Raw genomic sequence first — 22,291 nt, 5'->3', positions numbered from 1 at the left:
ACAGCATAGATCGTATTTCAGCAGACTCTGCAGAGGGGTGATGTGTATTTCCCTTTTCAGCTGTCACACGGAACTGCCCTCAGCCAATCAGTGAGGAGCAGGAATGTGGTGATGAGGGAGATAACAAGCTTCCCTCTCCTCGGCAATGTACACTGTACAGAATAGAGCCAGGTTAACTGAGATAAGTTTTATTACAACAGAAACATGTATAATTATATTGGAATGCTTGCAATGCAGGATCAAGTTGTAGACTGCATAATAAACACAGAGCAGTGGGAAAATTGAATTTGATTTTATAGCTGACAATCCCGCCTTAAAGGACCACCATTGTGAAAATGTGTAAAATTAAAAAAAAACACATACAAATAAGACATATGTTTCTCTCAGAGTAAAATGTACTATAAAGTACTTGTTTACTATGTTGCTCTCACTTACAGTAGGTAGTAGTAATCTGACAAAACTAATTAGTTTTTATTAACTAGTCCATCTCTTCATGGGTAGGAGGAATTCTGGCTATTTCAATTATTCTTTACAAATGCACTGACTGGAAAAGATCTATACAAAGATGCAGGCCTCCCCCACCTATTTGCACACTATTCTGGCTGTTTGACTAAGCATCTGCTGTGTATTAAGTGCTTTTGAGAATAAAGAAAACCCTGTGAATCTCCCCATGAGATGGGCTAGTCCAAAACCTGTCAGTTCTGTCAGATTTCTACTACTTACTATAAGCGACAGCAACATAGGAGAAAAGTAATTACAGTAAGTACATTTTACTCTGAAAAAAAATGTAGTTTTTATTTATTTTAAATTTTACAATTTTCCACGATAGTGGTCATTTAATATAAAGCTTTCTTAAAGAGGGATTGTCTAAATCAAATTCCATTTACCCACTGCTCAGTGTCTCTTATGCAGCCTGGAACTTAACCCTGCATTGCAAGCATTCCAATCTACTCAGAAAAGTTTCTGATGTAATGAATTTTATCTCACACAGACTGGCTCTTTTTGGTACATTGCTGAGAAGAAGGAAGCTTGTTATCTCTCCTCCCACATTCCCGTTCCTCACTGATTGGCTGAGGGCAATTCAGTGTGACAAAAGGCTGAAATCTGATCTATGCTGTGCTCACATGTTTACAAAGCAAGCTAGCTATGACAGAGGAGATTCTAGGAGAAAAAAAGGGTAAGGGAGGAAATTACATCAGAATTGGCTTCAGTCAGAGGGAATTCAAAATGGCAAATGCCTGAAACAAATTTCTCTTTATTTACCATTCAACATTCACTGAGATCAAAACATAAACAGTACAATATGTATGTTATGTAAGTCGGACAGCAACAGCTTATCTCTGCTTACAGCAAACCTGGCAAAATACAAAATATGCTGCAATAAGGCTATGTGTATAATGCTGGGAATACACCATACAATTTTCTGTTAGATTCTTCTGTTAGATTTTTCTGTTAGATTTTCTGTTAGAATGCATAATTACATTATTTTCTGTAGAGAATGGTCATTATTTCTGGTGCATTGTCTTCTGTTTATCTCCTGCTGAGTAGAACAATGCCTAATTGCTCGGCAGATAGATGGTAAGGCCCGGTTCACATTAGCATTCGCTGTCCGGATTCGCCATGCCAGATCCGGACCGTATACTGTACAAACGGAACGGGCGTTCGGCATAGAAATGGAAAGTCTATGCGTCCGTTCACACATGTCCGTTCCGTACGGACCGGAGCCGGATCGGATCCGGACTCCGGACACTTTTCCAACATGCGCTATTTTTTGGGTCCGGATCATCCGGCCGATGCACCCGGACCGGAGCCTGACTGCACCATCCGGAAATAGAAACCAATGGGAAACGGAAAGCACAGAACCCACTGGCTATAAAAACCTGACGTTCTACCCCACTTCCTATGCGTTTTCTAGCGGCCATTTTGGATGGGGACACATGGGCCCAGCATTTCTGGAGTGGAGCAGCAGTTACTTTTGTGCTGGAGCTGTTTGGCAGTATGTAGGACGTGGAGGTGAGGCCCTACACAGCGGAGGACCTGATTCTACAGGTGCAGCTTCTGCTGACCTCCCAGACCCCAGGAATTTATACAGTGTGTTATCTCTTAAAAAAACGGATCCGGATCGCAGCCGTATTCACACCTGATGATACATATGCAAACGGACCGGATCCGGATCGGGCATCCGGTCCGTTTTTTTCAAAAACGCAAGTGTGAATGGGGCCTAAGATAGATAAATTTCCAACATGTTGAACTTTATCTATCTGGCAGGTAAATCTAACAGAAAATTGTATGGTGTATTCCCAGCATTAAAACACCACGAGAGGAGTCTGATTGAATGTGCCCGTTAGTTTAAGTGGACCTGAACGCAGAACGTCCTCTCTGCTCTAAAAGATAAGCAGCAGCATAATAACCTTTGAAGAAAAATATTTATTTGCTACAGCTAACACAAATCCTCCAATAAATCCGCAGTGCATCTACTTCCTGCTTTCATGGACGTAGACATATTGTTAACATCCTGTGCTTTCCAGTGAGCTGATCTGCCATCTCTGCCATGGCAGTCAGCTGACACGGGGAGAGATCAAATTACAACTTGTGATTAGTCACAGAGGAGGATGAATTAAACAGGCTAAACCCTCTAAATACATACAGGGTGCATTTCTCTGTAACATACAGGAGATGTGGCTGAACAGCAACTAGTGTTGGGGGCAGACGGGGGATCGGGGGGGGGGGGGTTACTATAGCACAGCACTGACGCTTCAAGGTGCCTGCAAACCTATTTGTGTCCTTCTTTTACAGATATAGCATTATTATATATTTTTTCATGTGAGAAATGCTCATTAATCAGCTAAGAACATGAAGAATTCCATATCAGGTTGCCAGTCCTCCCAGCTGAGGTTGTGCTTTGCATCCTCTTGCTATGGTTGGATTCTCACCATCCACAATAGTGGATCTTGTTTGGATTTATACAAGGATATAGACATGTAAGGAAGATAAAAATATACTGCTAGCCTCTTTTGTTGTTCTTTTCTTATCTTTTTTTAGATTTAACATTTAATGCAAACATTCTTCCTACTGTGTAAAAACTCCTGGAGAATATGCCAGATTGCTACGCTCATATCTGAGATGGTTAAACCTAATAGATTTATGCTGTCTCGAAACGATTCCAGGGCAATGCTAGTTTACCAGGGCATCATCTCCTTAAAGTCCTCCTGAGTTTATTGGCTAAGTTTAAAGTAAGTCTTTGATCTCCTCTTGCTGCATGTAGGACAATGAGATCGGAGGTGGGGCCTCCTGTGGATTTAAAGACATTAGTGTTCTACCTAATACCATTTCCAGACCAAGTTACAGGAACCAGATAGGTAAAGAAAAACTGCTGAAGAGGATTTGATCATTACAGAGGGAGGTGACATCTGAAACAAACTAAATCAGGTTCTGAAATCCTCTGAATGTCATTTGTCAACTAAGAAGGACAACTTGAGCACAGCGAGACGGAGAGGCAGTCAAAAAGGAACTTAAATTCCATCTTTTACAAGGGAGCTTCTACTTTGGTCAAATATGAAGCTTTTCTCACTTTTTCTTACTGGTTTTGTTTATTTGGTACGCACATGTTTGGGGGAGTATTCACTTCCGAAATTTGTTTGCACCCCAATGCCTTTGGATATGGAATGCCAATCCAATGGGCAGCGCCATAGCTCTACTGGAGCAGGGCACTGGGTGGGCATGCAAGAAGAATCCAAGGAAACTATTCTTCACCTGCGTGAGACAGTGGTTCACCAAAAAGAGACCATCTTAGATCAAAGGGAGACCATCAGGGAACTGACTGTGAAACTAAGCCGTTGTGAAGGCTACCCACATAGCAGGGGCCATGAAGAAGGTCTCACTCATTCCGCTGAACATGTCCAAGAACATGGGCATGAAGAAAGCATTAATCATGAGAGTGTTTTTGGACATGAAAGTGGGCATGGGCATGAACGAGAGCATGGTCACAAAAGGGAAAATGTTCATGAGTGGGAAGAAGGGCATGAACGAGAGCATGGGCATGAATGGGAACACCATGAAAGAGAACATGCACCCAAGAGAGAGCATGGACATGAATGGGAAGAAAGACAACATGAAAGAGACTTTGGACATGAGAGAGAGCATGGACATGAGCGAGAACATGGTCATGAGAGAGAGCACCCTCATGGACATGAAGATATTCATGGACACATCAGAGATCATGAATATCATCATCCCACCCACAGGGAGTATCGGGAACAACCAGCACATGACTACTTCTATCGCAAGCCTAGTGTCCCACCAAACACGATGGAAGACCCGCCACAGTCTACACCTCCTGGGGTTCCTCAAATGGAGAGAATGCTGGAGTCACTAAAGGACAGGCTGGAGCACCTACAGGTATTTCTGCTCTTGCCTTAAAAATCTTCCTCTTCAAGCTAATTATTAATAGACAGAAGAAAGGAAGCTAATGTTAAGTACAAACAATCACATTTTATCTTTTATCCTTCCACTCCAGGTAGTTGATATGGGAAATCTCATACCCAGGTTCAAAAGTTTTATAGCTCTAGTTTTGTATACTGGGTCTGTAACAATTACATTGTATGCTTTTGCTTAAAGGTACTCCGAGCAGTGCAGAAACTATGGAAAGATGCATATCATTTTAAAGCTCTCTCTCTCCTCTTTCCAATGATATATAAACTGCCACCCTACACCTTTTAGTTTTCGCTATTTTCACGATTGAAATTGCCGCGGCCGCGATTTCAATCGCGAAAATAGAGAAAACTAAAAGGCGTAGGGCGACGATTTAGGTGTCGCCAGAAAGAGGAGAAAGGGCCATATGCAATTCACTTTTTCACCTGAGTTTTCTCCTAGGTGATATTTTTAAACTTGTCAATAAAATGCCTTTTAAGCCACCAGAAAACAAGAAAATACTCAAAATAATTTTGATAGTACCTTTTCACTTACATTTTGGTACTTTTTTAGTTGAAAAGTGCTGAAAAGTTATTTTAATCGAAGATGAAAAATTATCTCCAGGGAGAAAAGTCAGGTGAAAAAGTGAATTGCATATGGCCCAAAGAGTGCTTTAAAATGATATCCATCTTTCCATAGTTACATTGTATTACACAGGGCGACTTTTTCCTAAAGTCAGCAGCTCCATTCTGCTGAATGGAGCTGCTGACACTGGGGAAAGTGTCGTCCTGTAATACAAGTAAAGGTGCCCATACACTCGTCAGATTGGCAGCAGATAGATAAGAAATGCATCTGATGATCTATCTGATGCGTTTTTAGAACATTTTTTACCAGGATAGAATTCCAATAGATTTCAGTTTGAAATCTATTGAAATTCGATCTGATGGCATTTTTTTGCCATCAGATTTCCATTAAGGCCAATGCAAACTGATAAGCAATCTCATCAGATCGACCTAAATTTTCCACCCTGCCAGGTCGATGGAAATCCATCGAAATCGATCGAAATCGGCCATCGATCGGTCGATTGGCCAACCGATTTGCAAACGATCAATCGATCAATCGATCGGGATCGATCGGTCGGCCAGAAAATCGGCTGAGTGTATGGGCCCCTTAACTATGGAAAGATGGATATCATTTTAAAGCTCTCTTTCTCCTCTTTCTGGCAACACCTAAATCGTCGCCCTACGCCTTTTAGTTTTCTCTATTTCCACAATTGAAATCGCGGCCGCTGCAATTTCAATCGCGAAAATAGCGAAAACTAAAAGGCGTAGGGCGGCGGTTTATGAATCATTGGAAAGAGAAGAAAGAGAGCTTTAAAATGATATGCATCTTTCCATAGTTTCTGCACTGCTCGGAGTCCCTTTAACTATTATTGTGAATCTACGTCATGTTTGTGTACGTTGGTTTCTGACATGATGTAGATTGTCATAGCAGGGATTTTGCAAGGCTTCTTGCACGCACCCAGCATGGCACGTAGTGCCTGAGTTTGGCATGGCTATAACAGCAATGCTATAGTCTGCACCCTTCGCACAGGTAATTCGGGGATACGACAATTAACGGGCCCCAAATTACTTCTCCCTTGGAGTTGCTATGACTCAGAGGGGAAATAGTAATCAACACAGCCTGCAAGAACAAATGTACGCTTATCTGTCCCTGCGCCTCTGCCGCTCAAACCACAATGAGCACTTTGGTCGAAAGGAAAGCAGGTCCACTGCTATAAACATCTACTTCATGCCAGAAACTAATGTTCACAGACACAACGTAGATTTCCAATAGCCTGGTTCCTGAAGTGGTTAAAAAGTCAATCCCCACGCTGTCATTTGTTTAGAATGGCTGTTGGATTTGCTAATCAAAAAGAAAGGTTCAAGATTAAGCTAAGACATTGGGGCATATGCACAATTGTATGGTAAAGTAGGCAATGTTAGCATTGCTAGGGTAACATGCCCTATGCTGCCTACTTGTGTAGCGTGCATTACCCTAGCAATGCTCACATTACCTAGATAACAAAGGTTGCGATAATTGCGCTATGCACAATACCTTCTCACTGTAAGAAAGTTAAATTGCTTTGTGTTCCCTGCACACTATAACTTTACCGTAATTTTGTGCATATGCCCCATTAAAACTATAGTTAACAAACCTGGGTACACCAATAGATTTGTAAAATGCACTTTACAATAGTAAGGTACTTATAATTAAGGATAGTTTTCAAAGAGGCACTGAAGTGAAAAAAAAATATGATATAATGATTTGTATGTGTATTACAGCTAAGAAATAAAACATTAGGAGCAGAGATATGTCTAATATTGTTTTCAGTTGTTATCTATGCAAAAGAGCCATTGAGCTCCATGACTTTCAAAGTCGCAGAGAGCGCTGTCTTCTGAAGCTTGTTATCTCAAGTGTCTGGCACTGTATTGTTTTTTTTTCCTGCAGAGAACAGTTCAAAAGTTCACTAGCCTGCTCTGTAAAATCATTTAGAATGCCGAGTAGTGTGTAAACTGCAAATATTAGAGAATGATGCAGTTATAAAAAACAAACAAAAAAACTATATAACTGAAAATAAAAATATGAGAATATTTTCTTTGCTACGAATGTTCTAGTAATTATCTGTAATACACATACAATTCATTATAGCATAATTTTTTTTTTGCCTCAGTGTCTCTTTAAAGGGGAACTGAAGAGAGAGGTATATGGAGGTTGTCAGGTTTATTTCCTTTTAAGCAATACCAGTTGCCTGGCAGCCATGCTGATCCTCTGCCTCTAATACTATTAGCCATAGCCCCTGAACAAGCATGCAGCAGATCAGGTGTTTCAGACTTTAAAGTCAGATCTGACAAGACTAGCTGCATGCTTGTTTCTGGTGTTATTCAGACACTACTGCAGAGAAATAGACCAGTGGGGCTGCCAGGCAACTGGTATTGATTAACAGGAAATAAATATGGCAGCCTCTGTATACCTCTTACTTCAGTTCCCCTTTAAATCCCATAAAATGGGGCCATGTTCCATAAGGGCCTGAACACGCTAGCACGCTTCTGTCCGCTTTACAGCAACACAAGTTACAGACTGATATGCGTTGTATACAGAAGCACACTAGTGTGCTCAGGCCCCAGATCAATGTATTGCATTTTTAATTCTAAGTAGTTTGTGACACTGGCCTGGCACCTCCAGTATATACAGTTTGAATTGTTAGTGCATTACCTGTTTGTTTTTTTTTAAAATCAGCATCACTTTAATAAACACAGTGTGAATTACAAACTCATGATGAGGTGTTTTTTTTTTTTACTATAAAGTGTGGCAGTGATATGCCAGCATTCAGGGGTGTAACTTCAAATCATAGGGCCCCCAGCAAAACTTTGATGAAGCCCCCCCATGTTCGCACCCTTTCCCTTGCCTACCCCTGGTTAGCCTCACAGCCTTGGGCCCCATCTCACAAGGGTCATAAAACAAGTGTGGACATCACAATCTTCACACCAATAACAAACGTAGCCACAAAAACACCTGATCTCACGGATGGACCCTTATATTGGAGGGAGGGAAGTGTTATTTGGGGCCTCCTTACAACTCTGGGCCCCCCTGCAGTTGTAGGGCTGCTCTACTGTAGTTACTAGAGATGGCCCGAACAGTTCGCCGGCAAGCAGTATTCTGCGAACATCCGCTGTTCGCATTTGCACCGAACAGCGGACGTCATCATTGAGCTAAACTTTGACCCCTTACCTCACAGTCAGCAGATACATGGCAGCCAATCAGCTAGCACACCTTCCTGGACCACCCAACCCTAAACAAAAAGCAGTAGCGGTGGCCATATTGGATTCATTCTGTGCTGGCTGCTGACTGTTAGTGAGAGCAGGGTCAGACTTGCTGCAGATAGGTAGGGAAAGCATTAGCTAGGCCTGTGTTCTTGTTCCTCACTTGCTGTAAAAGCCCCCCAAAGAGCCCTTTTGAGGGCTAGCACATCGGTCTCCTGTGGTTTTTTGTGTGTGAGATTCCACAGCCCACTGACACCCAGAGCTGTGTGCAAACTACTGCTGTTGCCTCATTAAGTTGCACGCACAGCACCACTTCAGGTGCATTACTATTTCACTGTATTCTGATAGTACTATTGTATTTCTCTGTGTGTGACACTCCACAGCCCACTGACACCCAGAGATATGCATAACGTGATTTCTGCCTTTTAGAGATTAAAACCCGACTTTGCGTCAACTCTGTAATTTTTGGTGGGACTTTTGGCATGGATCCCCCTCCGGTATGCCACAGTCTAGGTTTTAGACCTGTGGCCAGAAACAGTATTTGAAGGTTTTAAAATTCGCCTGCCCATTGAAGTGTATGGCAGCACGCCAGATTTGCCTGTTCGCGAACATTTTCAGAAGTTTGCGTTCTCCATTCGTGAACGGAAAATTCTATGTTCGCGACATCTCTAGTAGTTACACCCCTGCCAGCATTGTAAAACAGGGATAAAATAATTAACAGAAGCACATTGCATTGATGACCCGAGACTCATTTTAAAATTAATCTTATTAGTTAAAGAGGAACTTCAGCCTAAGCAAACATACCGTCATTAAGTTACATTAGTTATGTTAATTAAAATAGGTTATATAATCTCTTACCCACCCTGTTTTAAAAGAACAGGCAAATGTTTGATTTCATGAGGGCAGCCATCTTTTTGGTTGAAAGGAGGTGACAGGGAGCATGAGATACAGTTCCAACTGTCCTGTGTGCTGATCACCCCTCCCAGTTGCTAGGCAACGTGAATAACAACATAGGAAATCCTATCATGCTTTGCACAGCATCAGGGGAAAAAAGCCCGGGCAGTTTTCTTTGATGAGTGGAGCTTAGCTAAAAATACATCTAAAAATGATGCTTTGGTAAGAAAAACAAAGTTCTGATGCTGTGAAACTGTTAAAGAAGCACCAAGCTTTTTCAGTTCTGCTGAGTAGATTTTTAGTCCGGAGGTTCACTTTAACTTTGTGACTGATCATTTGTAAATGCGTATAGGCATTGAGCAGCAATTTGATTCTATTGCATTCTCAGTGGGACTATAAAATAGAGGATTAATCAGAATATCGGTGCTTATCCTGTGTGTATTGCCATCCTGTGTATTGCCACACTAACAGTTTTTCCACCTATCTGTCACAGTGTGTTAACCAAAGAATCGCAGGCAATGCTGTCGACAGAAGATGTACAAAATCATGTCTTAGGGCTCGTTAACACTAACTGTCACTTTTTGACATTTTTTAAGCGTTGGCGATTTTTAAAATCGCCCTGAAAGCGCTTGTGAAATAATTCTTGATGAGACAGTTCACATCTGAGCGGTTTGTTTCCGATCCGCTCAGCAAAGCGGTGTATGGGCCATTTTTGAGGCGATTCCACCTTAATGGAAGGTATAGGAAAACGCAAAACGCTCACAAAATCTCTTTGTGCAGCGATTGCGTGAGCGTTTAAGAATAAATACATTATATTTATTCTTTTCTGGATCAAAGAGTTCATTTCTTGATTGAAATCAGGAAACAAACTGCTCAAACCACTTCCTGAAGTCAGGAAGTGAAAAAACGCAATCGCTCTGCAAAAGCACTTTGAAAAGCGCTTAAAAAACTGTCCAGTGCACAAAAATCGAAAAAAACGCGTAAAAAAATAGCCACTCCGCTCTGTGCGCAATGTGAATGAGGCCTAATGGAGCTAATGGATTCCTTGATCAGAACCAGTGGATATACAAGAGATTAAACCAGACCTAAATTACATGCTGGATTCCTGGCTACAACAGTGTATCCCAAAAGCCTGGTACACACATTCAATTTTTATTGGCCAATCACTTGCCAATTTTAACACTTCCATGTAGTAGGAGGACCAACAGATTTTGAATACAATTAAAAGATTGTGTAGATAAGCTCTCATATGGAAGTGGTCAAATTGGCAAATGATCGGCCAATTAAAATTGCACGTATGTACTAAGCTTAAAGTGAAACTGTGACCAAGAATTTAACTTCATCCCAATCAGTAGCTGATACCCCCTTTGAGGGCCGTGGACACCAAAAACCGCTAGCAGATCCGCAAAATGCTAGCAGATTTTTAAACGCTTTTTTTAATTTTTCTATGGCGTTTTGCTAGCGTTTTGCGGATTGCTGCTGCGGTTTTCAGTATAGTAGATTTCATATATTGTTACAGTAAAGCTGTTACTGAACAGCTTCTGTAACAAAACCGCCGGCAAAACCGCTCTGAACAGGCGTTTTTCAGAGCGGTTTGCGTTTTTCCTATACTTAACATTGAGGCAGAAACGCATCCGAAATCCAAAAAATGCCTCACCCAGGCTTTTTTCGTTTCTGCAAAATGCCTCCCGCTCTGGTGTGCACCACCCCATTGAGATACATTGACCAAGCGGATCCGCAGCCGCAAGCGGCTGCAGAAACGCTGAAAAAGCCGCTCGGTGTGCACCAGCCCTTACATGAGAAATCTTTTCCTTTTCACAAACGGTCATCAGAGGGCTGTGTATGGCTGATATTGTGGTGAAACCCCTCCCACAGGAAACTGTGAGGACTATGGTCCTGGCAGTTTCCTGTCTGTAAACCTTGTTGCATTGTGGGAAATAACTGTTTACAGCTGTGTCCAACTGCCAAAAAAGCAAGCAGCAGCTACTTCCACTGACATCATCTGCCAGCAGTAAAAATGCACCATGTGAAAAATGTCAGAATGTAAACCAGGGAGAGGAAAGCTTTTACAATGGGCAAACACTGACTAAATCATTTATACATAATTATTGTAAAAATGAAGCTCTTTTTTATTACATTATTTTCACTGGAGTTCCTCTTTAAGCATTTTAACTTTATGCAGATGAAGTAACTATGGTTTATGCCCACGCATAAATATATATGCGATGTAATGGTGGACCCAGTATTGGCCCCTCAAGTCCAGGGGCCCTGGTGCAATCTCATCCTCTGCTATACCACCAGCTTTGGCCTAATTAAACCTCATGAGATATCTTGGCTTTAAAGGCTACCCGAACTGACATGTGACATGATGAGATATACACGTGTATGTGCAGTGCCTAGCACACAAATAACTATGCTGTGTTTCTTTTTTTCTTTCTCTGCCTGAAAGAGTTAAATATCAGGTATGTAAGTGGCTGACTCAGTCCTGACTCAGACAGGAAGTGACTACAGTGTGACCCTCACTGATAAGAAATTCCAACTATAAAAAACTTTCCTAGCAGAAAATGGCTTCAGAGAGCAAGAAAGAGGTAAAAAAGGGGAATTTCTTATCAGTGAGGGTCACAATGTAGTCACTTCCTGTCTGAGTCAGGACTGAGTCAGCCACTTACATACCTGATATTTAACTCTTTCAGGCAGAGAAAGAAAAAAAGGAACACAGCATAGTTATTAGTGTGCTAGGCACTGTACATACACATGTCTATCTCATCATGTCACATGTCACTTCGGGTATCCTTTAGATGAGCAGAATTCCACCAGGATGCAAAAGGTGCTGATGAAACATCTATAAGTACTGCAATTTTATTTATTATTATTTTTATTTATTATTTTAATTGTATTTATGTATTTATTTTTTTAATTCAGTCTCAAGGACGCAGCAGGTTGACACTTCCATTTAGCATGTGTACAGTATTTGGAAATTGATTATGATGACTGCTATGTGCACAAAAAAAAAAATGGGGTTGATTCACTTAAAAGCAGGGGTCTCAAACTCGCGGCCCGCGGGCCATTTGCGGCCCTCGATGCAATATTTTGTGGCCCTCGCCGGCAAAAGTTTCCTTATAGTTCGCTTCAGTGCTCCCAAGTAATCCGCCTCATCCCCGCCGCTAAACGAGGGCTGCAGAGCCCCCAAATCGCCCGGGGGGCAATCCGCCGGCATTTCCTGGAAGGGGCAAAGCTTGGATCGCCGCCTCTCCCCGCCCCTCTCTGTGAAGGAAGAGTGAGAGGGGCGGGCAGAGGCGGCGATGCGCCGCGATTGTGAAATTCCTTATGCGGCCCAGCCTCATCCTGACTTTGCCTCCTGCGGCCCCCCAGGTAAATTGAGTTTGAGACCCCTGCTTAAAAGGAACCCGAGGTGAGAGACATATGGAGGCTACCATATTTATTTCCTTTTAAACAATACCAGTTGCCTGGCAGTCCTGCTGATCATTCTGGCATGAGTAGTGTCTGAATCACACATTTGAAACAAACATGCAGCTAATCTTGTCAGAAATATTTGATCTGCATGCTTGTTCAGAGTAAATGGATAAACATACAGTATTAGAGGCAGTGAATCAACAGGCCAGCCAGGCAATGTGCATTGTTTAAAACAAAATAAATATGTCAGCCTCTGTATCCCTCTCACCTCAGGTCCCTCCTTAAAACTGACAACATTCATGGCAGAGGGAGCTGATCAAAGACAGGTCTAAAGATCAATCTACACGATACGATTCTTTGTGCGATTCGATTACGATTCTCTTTACGATTCGATTAAATCCGACATGTCCGATCGGTATTCGATTCAATTCAATTCGATATTCCATTGATTTGCTATGGCAAATTGAATTGAATCGAATCCCAATCGGACATGTCGGATTTAATTGGATTGTAAATAGAATCGTAATAGAAGCGCACAAAGAATTGTATCGTGTAGATTGGGCTTTAAGTGCGTATGAGGCTTACGGCTCTGTTCACCATTGACATAGCAATAGGGGGTGCAGAGGTAGCGACTGCACCAGGGCCCCTGGACCAGAGGAGCCCAGTAAGGGCTCCCCTTCAACCACTTTAGCTCTTTATTGGTGCTAAGCTGGTAATGATGATCACCTCTATATGTGTTTTGATTAGTTGTAACCATTAATAGACTGTTCTCCCCCAGCCTACACCTCTCTGACACTAATTGTCCTTGGCAGGTGTTGGTGCTCCATATCACTTGTTATGTATAGAGTGCTCGATGGGGCCCAATATTAAACTCCCACCGGGGCCCAGAGGTCCTAAGCTACACTACTGCTGTTCACACTAAGGGCTCGATTCACAAAGCGGTGATAACCCAGTTAAAGACTTTAGGTGTGATAATCATTTTTATCATGCCTAAACTCAGTTTAGGCATGATAAGTTTAGGCATGATAAGTTTAGGCATGCTAAGTTTAGATAAGTTTAGATCGCTTGCAAAGTCCCGCACGCAAAGCAGCACCATTAAATTCTATGCAAAGTGCACCAGACTTTGCTACCGCAAAACTTTTGATCAGCTGTGCACTGCGGTTCTAACCCAGTTGGTGCTTAAACTTATCATGCCTAAAAACTTATCACACCTAAACTTATCACACCTAAACTTATCATGCCTAAACAGAGTTTAGGCATGATAAAGGGCTTTTCACCACGGTGCTAACTGTTAGCACCGCTTTGTGAATCAGGCCCTAAAAGTGCACATGAGCAGAGAATGTCACATTTGCGTCCATTATGACACATGCATTATGATTTATCTATAGCCGCTTCCACTTATAACATACACACAGACCATTAGGAACAGTACATGCAGGAGTGCATTGGAAAAACACAATCCATTAAAAGGCACATTTGTGAACTGGTTCATTGAACAAAGTGGACAGTGTGTTGGACCATGGAACTGTAGTCAAAATAACAATGAATAAAATGGCTTATTTTTACAATATTAATTTATAAATGATGATGTCAGTGTGTGTCCATTGTAAGATCTTTCTGTTCCCTGATCTACTTTCTGAAACTTATCACAGGCAGGAACATTTTTAGTATTGTGTCAGGTGATCTCTGTGAATTTAATTTACTGAGAGTTCCAAAGCTGTTAATAAATATACCTGCTCACCCAGAATGCACTGGAGGAAGAATTCCACATAATAGACAGTCTAATCCTCAGTTTGGAGGGTAAGTAATATTAAGGCTGCCATATTTATTTCCTGTTAAACAATACCAGTTGCCTGGCTGTCCTCATGATCCTCTGCCTCTAATACTTCTAGCCATAGCCACTGAACAAGCATGCAGCATATCAGGTGTTTCTGACATTATTTATTATTATTTATTTATTGTATTTATAAAGCACCAACATATTACGCAGCAATGGACATTAATTTAGGTTACAGACAATTTTTAGGGGTCACATACAGCAAAATGACAATACAGGAATACAAGAAAACCAGATCACACAGCACAGTATGAGTACATGGTAATGCTTAGTCAGTCACTGGATGGAGCATGGAGATTAGGCAAGTTAGGTTCACTCAGATGCATAGCATGGGTGCACAGTAATGGAGGTGCATGATCAGGTAGGACACAAAAGGAGGAGGACCCTGCCCAAAAGCTTACAATCTAGAGGGAGAGGTAGGGACACGAAAGGTAGGGGACCAGACAGGGCTGGTTTAAGCAACAATGGGGCCCCAGGGCAAAATAAACCTGGGGGCCCCCCAACAGATACCCTGGAACAAAAATCGGCATTAAGGGACCTTTTTTGCAGCTGGTATAGTCAGGGTGTGAAGCCCCAATCGGTCGGAGCTCCACATTCTGGCTACCCCAGCCTGCAGGGTAGGACAAGGGGTTAAAAAAATTTCAGGAGGGGGGACCCCACATAATTAAAAAAAAAAAAATTCCCACACTCTAAACAGAAAAAAAAAATTGGGAAAATAGGAAAAAATGCCAGGGATCTTCATACAGCCATATTGCGGCTGTATAGCGATCCCTGGCCAAAGCGCTGCGGCTGCATATGGACCCCCTGGAAACTCCGTCAGGAAATTTATTGCTCTTTCTTTTGATGCATGTAAAATTACACTATCGTTAGGTTTGCTACTAAAAGTGACATTTACCGCATTTAAAAGTATACTTTTTTCCTTTGAAACTTTAAAATCGATTTTCTCAAAAACTATAAGGTCGATTTGAAAAAAATGTTTTTCCTCTTGTAGCCACTGGGGGCCCCTACAAGCTCTGGGGCCCTGGGGCTGTTGCCCCCTTTGCCTCTATGGTAGCGCCGGCCCTGGGACCAGAGTTCAGCTATGGGTTTAGAGCAATTGTGAGGGGTGGTAGGCCAGAGTGAAAAAGGAAGTTTTGAGGGCCTTCTTGAAGGTGTTGAAGGAGGGGGCTGCCCTAATGGGTGGAGGTAGGGAGTTCCATAGTGTTGGAGCAGCTCTTGAGAAGTCCTGGAGGCGTGCATGGGACTGGGTGATGCGGGGGGCGGTTAGGCGAAGTTCATTGGAAGAGCGGAGTGAGCGGCTAGGTGTGTATCTCTGAGTAAGATCACAAATGTAGGTTGGACAGGTTTTGTGGACAGATTTGTAGATCAGACACAATATCTTGAATCTGATTCTGGACTGGATAGGAAGCCAGTGGAGGGATTCACGGAGGGGAGCCGCCCTGGTGGAGCGATGGGAGGAGTGGATAATTCTGGCTGCCGCATTCATGATGGACTACAGTGGGGCTATTCGGGTCATAGGGAGACCAGACAGAAGGGCATTGCAGTAGTCGAGGCGGGAAATTATGAGGGCATGGATGAGGAGTTTGGTGGTGGCAGAGGTCAGGAAAGGGCGAATCTTACAGATGTTACGAAGGTGGAAGTTGCAGGACTTTGTGAGATTTTGGATGTGGGGAGTGAAGGAGAGTGCGGAGTCCAGGGTGGCAACCAGACAGCGGGCTTGAAAGGTAGGGCGAATGGTATTGTGGTTAACACTGACCTGCACATCTGGGAGGTCCAGGGATGACCGGGGTGGGAAGATCATAAATTCCGTTTCCTCTAGATTTAGTTTCAGGAACCTAGCGGACATCCAGGAGGAAATGGCTGATAGGCAGGAGGAGAACTTGTCCATGGTAGTGGTTGAGATGTCAGGGGTGTGGAGGTAGATCTGGGTGTCATCTGCATACAGATGATAGTTAAAACCCATGGAGGAGATAACCTTGCCAATGGAGGATGTGTATAGGGTGAACAGTAGGGGGCCAAGACAAAGACTAGCTGCATGCTTGTTTCTGGTGTAATTCAGACACTACTTCAACTAAATAGACCAACAGGACAGCCAGGCAACTGGTATTCTTTAAAAGGAATTAAATATGGCAGCCTCTATATTCCTCTCACTTCAGTTGTCCTTTAATAATTTACCGTATTCTACTGTATGTCCTTACAGAATTATTTCTATTCTATTATTTATAACAGTCTCCTCGATCGCCGCTGGGAGAATAATGATGGAGCTGAGCTCCGTCATTCAAGTGGGGGGATATGCGCGCATTGGCGCGTGCGCGATCCCCCGTAAAACCCCACCCCAGGACTTCATGCCAAGTGACGTTGAGCAGTCCTGGGGCTGCAGCTGCGTTCACGCCAATTGGCGTGGATCAGTCGCCAAGAGGTTAAGATATAATGCAACAGACATTTTGCCAGCTGTGGCAGGGCAGTAGTACAGTAATCCCAACTACGCAATCAATTTCCAAACAGGAGGTGAGTGATCTCTTTACAAATAGGGCTATTATTGATCAATTTATGTCAAGCTTAAAGGGGCACTATTTCTAAAATCATCTTTTTTAAACCTTTTAGCATACATATTAGTTGATGGAGGACTGATTTTGCACATTATTCATTTTTATTTGAAAGTATTTGTTTGCAGTTCACGCCAATTGGCGTGGATCAGTCGCCAAGAGGTTAAGATATAATGCAACAGACATTTTGCCAGCTGTGGCAGGGCAGTAGTACAGTAATCCCAACTACTCAATCAATTTCCAAACAGGAGGTGAGTGATCTCTTTACAAATAGGGCTATTATTGATCAATTTATGTCAAGCTTAAAGGGGCACTATTGCTAAAATCATCTTTTTTAAACCTTTTAGCATACATATTAGTTGATGGAGGACTGATTTTGCACATTATTCATTTTTATTTGAAAGTATTTGTTTGCAGGCAATAAACATTTAGATACATGTAGCCACGTCAGCAGTTGCACCTTTCCGACGCCAATGTAGTTCATACCATTCTGCAATAGGGAGGCAGCTTGTAGTGGGGTGCGAGTTGTCAGTTATATTGTACCCCTCTGGCCATTTCAGTTTGCTTTTCCCACATTGTAACCGCTCTATAGAGCAGTTACTGAGCACAGCAGCCGACGTAAAGTGATGGTCGCAGCCTCCTCCGTGCAGGGTGCAACGTTATTCAGAGCGGCTGCGTGTAGTTACACTGCCCGGCCGCCAAGGACCCTCTTTCCCTATGCTGGCAATGAAACTGACACCTATTGTTGTCCGTTTCTATGGTAACCATGTCCGGCTTTCCTATCTGCGCAATCTAGCGGCGGCATCAAAGAGCACACACAAGCGCTACAGCTGTGTGTTGCTCTGCGTGGTGTATTGCTTCCTAAAACCTTTTTGAATGCCTACCTGCTTCCACAACACAAACACCAAACGGTTTTGCAGGCATTCAAAAAAGGTTTCAATGTGGGAAAAGCGAACTGAAATGGCCAGAGGGGTACAATATAACTGACAACTCGCACACCACTACAAGCTGCCTCCCTATTGCAGAATGGTATGAACTACATTGGCGTCGGAAAAGGTGCAACTGCTGACGTGGCTACATGTATCTAAATGTTTATTGCCTGCAAACAAATACTTTCAAATAAAAATGAATAATGTGCAAAATCAGTCCTCCATCAACTAATATGTATGCTAAAAGGTTTAAAAAAGATGATTTTAGCAATAGTGCCCCTTTAAATTAACTTCCCTTCATTAGTTCCATGAGTATACTGATTTACATTTCCTGTGGAAGAACACATTTTACCACTTATTATGAAGGCGTTCGTGTAAACATGCCACCATGAAGAAGAGCTTCCTACTTAAAGAGGAACTCCAGTGAACATTTTACTGTTGGCAGGTGATGTAGCTGCTGCATGGTTTTTGGTAGTTGGAAACAGCTGTAAACAGCTATTTTCCACAATGCAACAAGGTTGACAGACAGGAAATTGCCAAAAGTTTGAACTTTTCTTGTGGGAGGGGTTTCTTGTGGGAGGAGTTTCACCACAATATCAGTCATACAGCGCCCCCTGATGGTCTGTTTGTGAAAAGGAATAGATTTCTCATGTAAAAGGGGGTATCAGCTACTGATTAAGATAAAGTTAAATTTTTGGTCGGAGTTTCTCTTTAACCTCCTTGCCGGTTATCCCGAGCTCAGCTCGGGGTAACCTGCGCAGGAGGATATCTCAGGCCCCGCTGGGCCGATTTGCATAATTTTTTTTTGTTACAAGCAGCTAGCACTTTGCTAGCTGCTTGTAACTTCCGATCGCCGCCACACGCCGCCGATCCGCCGCAATCCGCCGCGCCGAGTCGCTCCCCCCCCGCCCCAGAGCCCTGCGCTGCCTGGCCAATCAGTGCCAGGCAGCGTTGAAGCGTTGAGGGGCGGATCGGGATTCCCTATGACGTCCCGACGTCCATGACGTCGGTGACGTCATCCCGCCCCGTCGCCATGGCGACCGGGGAAGCCCTGCAGGAAATCCCGTTCTCAACGGGATTCCCTGCATACTCTGATCGCCGAAGGCGATCGGAGTGGGTGGGGGGATGCCGCCACTTAGCGGCTATCATGTAGCGAGCCCTTGGCTCGCTACATGATTTAAAAAAAAAAAATTAAAAAAATGTGCTGCGCTGCCTCCTTGCCGGATTTTTTAGACCGGCAAGGAGGTTAAAGAGGCACTGTAGTGACATATAGTAGAATTCAGTAAATTATTCAAGATACCTACTTTTATGTTAATTTTCCTAGTTTCAGCATCAGAAACACTTTCTATATCTATATATTGCTGTATATTGCATATTGTATATAGTACAAAGGGAAGGTCCGCGTGAACGATGTCTCTTCAAAAAGTGTTCAATATTTATTTAGGACATATCCTCATAATAGTAAAAAGTACATAGCTGACATGTTTCGGGCCAAGCTGCCCTTAATCATAGCTAAGAACACAGCTCATCTCATCCAGTTTTATGGGCAATGACCAGCCAGGGTGGAGCATGGACCAACCCCCTTAAGGGAGGGGCCAACAAACAAGTGTCGGGCTCCAGCCATGTAAAAGCTACCATCATGCACATACATAAACATGCATTTAAAATCTATACAATTGATACATGAAACCAAAAAACTGAAAAAAGAACAACGATATAAAGTCGAACAATGAGGGATACAATAATTAGAGGAGCTAGGTAAACACTTAATGCAAGGTGGGATCTGGCTCTGGTGATAGGTTGAATTATAGTCAGTCAATCTTATTTTTGTATCTTTTTGAGTTTTGTGCATGTCAGTGTTTAGCTAGCTCCTCTAATTATTGTATCCCTCATTGTGCGACTTTATATCGTTGTTCTTTTTTCTGTTTTTTTGTCTTATGTATCAATTGCATAGATTTTAAATGCATGTTTATGTATGTGCAGAATGGTGGTTTTTGCACGGCTGGAGCCCGACACTTGTTTGTTGGCCCCTCCCTTGAGGGGGTTGTCCATGCACCACCCTGGCTGGTCATTACCCATAAAACTGGATGAGATGATCTGTGTTTTTAGCTATGATTAAGGGCAGCTTGGCCCGAAACAGGTCAGCTATGTACTTTTTACTATTTTGTGGATATGTCCTAAATGGATATTTAGCACTTTTTGAAGAGACATTGTTGCGGACCTTCCCTTTCTACTGTATTCATCCTCTTGACTAGGCAACCAAGGGTCCAGCACTGTCTCTCACAATTGCAGTAGAGCAGTGAATTTTTTGTATATACTGTATATTGTATATGTAGCCCCGCCCTCCAAGTGATGCTTGGAGAGCCCTAGGTGGGCTCATAAAATTGAAAAAAAAAAAACGATGCTACTTAATTCGGGGGGCTGTGCGAATAAGGTAGCTGCCGTTCACGCCGCTCTCCGCCGCTCCTGTGGGCCGCACTGGCCCACTTTCACTTTTGTGAATCTGGTCGATTCTCTCTCCCACCAGCGTGCATGGGGGCAGGGGTGCGGCAGGGGGCGCGGCCGGGGAGAGAGAGCTGCCCAATGGCAGCTCTGGAAAGCCTGCAGGAATGCCCCTACTCTGCATTTTGTGCAGGGAATCCCTCTCCTCCATTTACCCTCCGAGATAGCGGCAAATATTGTCGCTAATTTCGGGGGGCTATATCGCGGCGGTGGGGGGTATGATACTGAATACTATGAAGGCTGACACAGTAATAGTGAGGCAATATACTTATCCGGATAGGCGCATCTAACAAGCAGCAGAGAGGAGAGAGAGCCCCAGGCAGATGTCTCCACCGGTTCCGCGGCAGCGACGCCGCTGTATCAAGAGCAGGGGGGACTCAGTCCTGACTCAGACAAGAAGTGACTACAGCGTGACCCTCACTGATAAGAAATTCCAACTATAAAACACGTTCCTAGCAGAAAATGGCTTCTGAGAGCAAGAAAGAAATAAAAAAGGGGAATTTATTATCAGTGAGGGTCACGCTGTAGTCACTGGGTCACACAGTAGTCACTTCCTGTCTGAGTCAGGACTGAGTCAACCACTTACATACCTGATATTTAACTCAATCAGACAGAGAAAGAAAAAAAGGAACACAGCATAGTTATTTGTGTGCTAGGCACTGTACATACTCATGTCTATCTCATCATGTCACGTTACCTCGGATATCCTTTAAGGTGTTTTAGTATAAAACTACTCCTGCTTGCTGCCAATGTATAAAGGCGTTTTTGTGCCTCGATATTTTTGTGCCTTGTAGGTCTTAAGACATTAAAGAGAGTCTGAAGCATTTTTAAATACCTGTTTTTATGGTGCAGGCAGTTTCAGCATCATAATCCAAACTGATTCGCCGCATTCCTATGACAGAACGCGGTCTTAATTACCCCGAAAACCCCGGGGCAAAATTCAGGGCTCGTTCCTGGTAGAGGCAGAGCTTTGTGCAGTAGCTCTGCCTCTGCTTCAGTCAATCTCCGCCAATCTCCGCCTCTCTCAGGCTTCTTTCACTGAGAGCGGCGGGGAGAGGAGGAGATTGGCGGAGATTGATTGGGCTGGAGGCAGAGCTATAGTGCTAAGCTCTACCTCCCCGGGCAGTAAAATCCACAACCTGGAAAGTTGTGGAATTTTTCCCCGGGATTTAGGGTGTATAAAGACCTCGTTCTGCCGCGCTGTTGCAGTGAATTACATTTGGCAGAGCCATAACCTCTACAAAATTGTTTATTGAGGAAAAAACATATAAACAGAGGCTACATCAGTAGAACTATCAGAGAAAATTCATAAGATAAACAGCTAATTAATGAAATAATTCAGATAAGGGGGTCGATACACAAGACAGTCGTAAAATTGCACATCAATTTTACCTGTACTCATGGCAGTAACGAAGCGCACATTACACAATTAGGTAACACAGGTAAGACAGGCTATGATAATGCTTATTATGCAATTTGAGTAATGCATGTTACTGTAGTAATATGCATTTTATTCAAGTAAAACCGTATGCGCTAATTGCGCAAATCGAGCTACGTAAATGCTGCAAGTACTAGTAAAAATTGTTCTACCTGCGCATGGCAATTTTACAGCTGGTTAGTGTTTCGACCCCAAGGAGAGATAAACCATGAGCTAAAGGTGCGTACACACGCACTACTACAGAGAACGACGGGTCCGTCAGACCCTCCCGCTGGGCAGTAGTCCGTGTGTAAAGTCTGTCTTCAGACTGATAAGGCTGTTTCTGAACGATCCGCTGATCGTTCTCTGTAGTAGTGTGTGTGTACGCACCTTAAGACCGATAGGAGAGATAATTCATAAGATAAACAGATAAGGAGGGATAATTAAGGAGATAAACACATAAAGAGGCATAATTCAAGAGATAAAATGGATAAGGCTATATATTGAGCCTGATGCATTAACCAGCATTAATATTGCTG

At 43.0% G+C, this 22,291-nt stretch overlaps 1 protein-coding gene across 1 annotated transcript in view; it reads left to right on the top strand.

The window, feature by feature from the left end:
• The first annotated feature begins 3,324 nt into the window (after positions 1-3,324).
• The window catches only part of LOC137521680 (neuronal pentraxin-1-like), a 35,237-nt gene continuing 16,270 nt past the window's right edge, over positions 3,325-22,291 (top strand). Inside the window, exon 1 of the mRNA XM_068241286.1 lies at positions 3,325-4,398. Within this exon, the coding sequence (XP_068097387.1) occupies positions 3,556-4,398 (843 nt within the window). The 5' untranslated portion in view covers positions 3,325-3,555. The remainder of the gene's footprint in view (positions 4,399-22,291) is intronic.

This window comes from Hyperolius riggenbachi, chromosome 6 (assembly GCF_040937935.1).
Source record: "Hyperolius riggenbachi isolate aHypRig1 chromosome 6, aHypRig1.pri, whole genome shotgun sequence".
Classification (NCBI taxonomy): domain Eukaryota; kingdom Metazoa; phylum Chordata; class Amphibia; order Anura; family Hyperoliidae; genus Hyperolius; species Hyperolius riggenbachi.
Note: the sequence above shows the minus strand (reverse complement) of the source record. Positions and strands in the feature narration are given on the sequence as shown.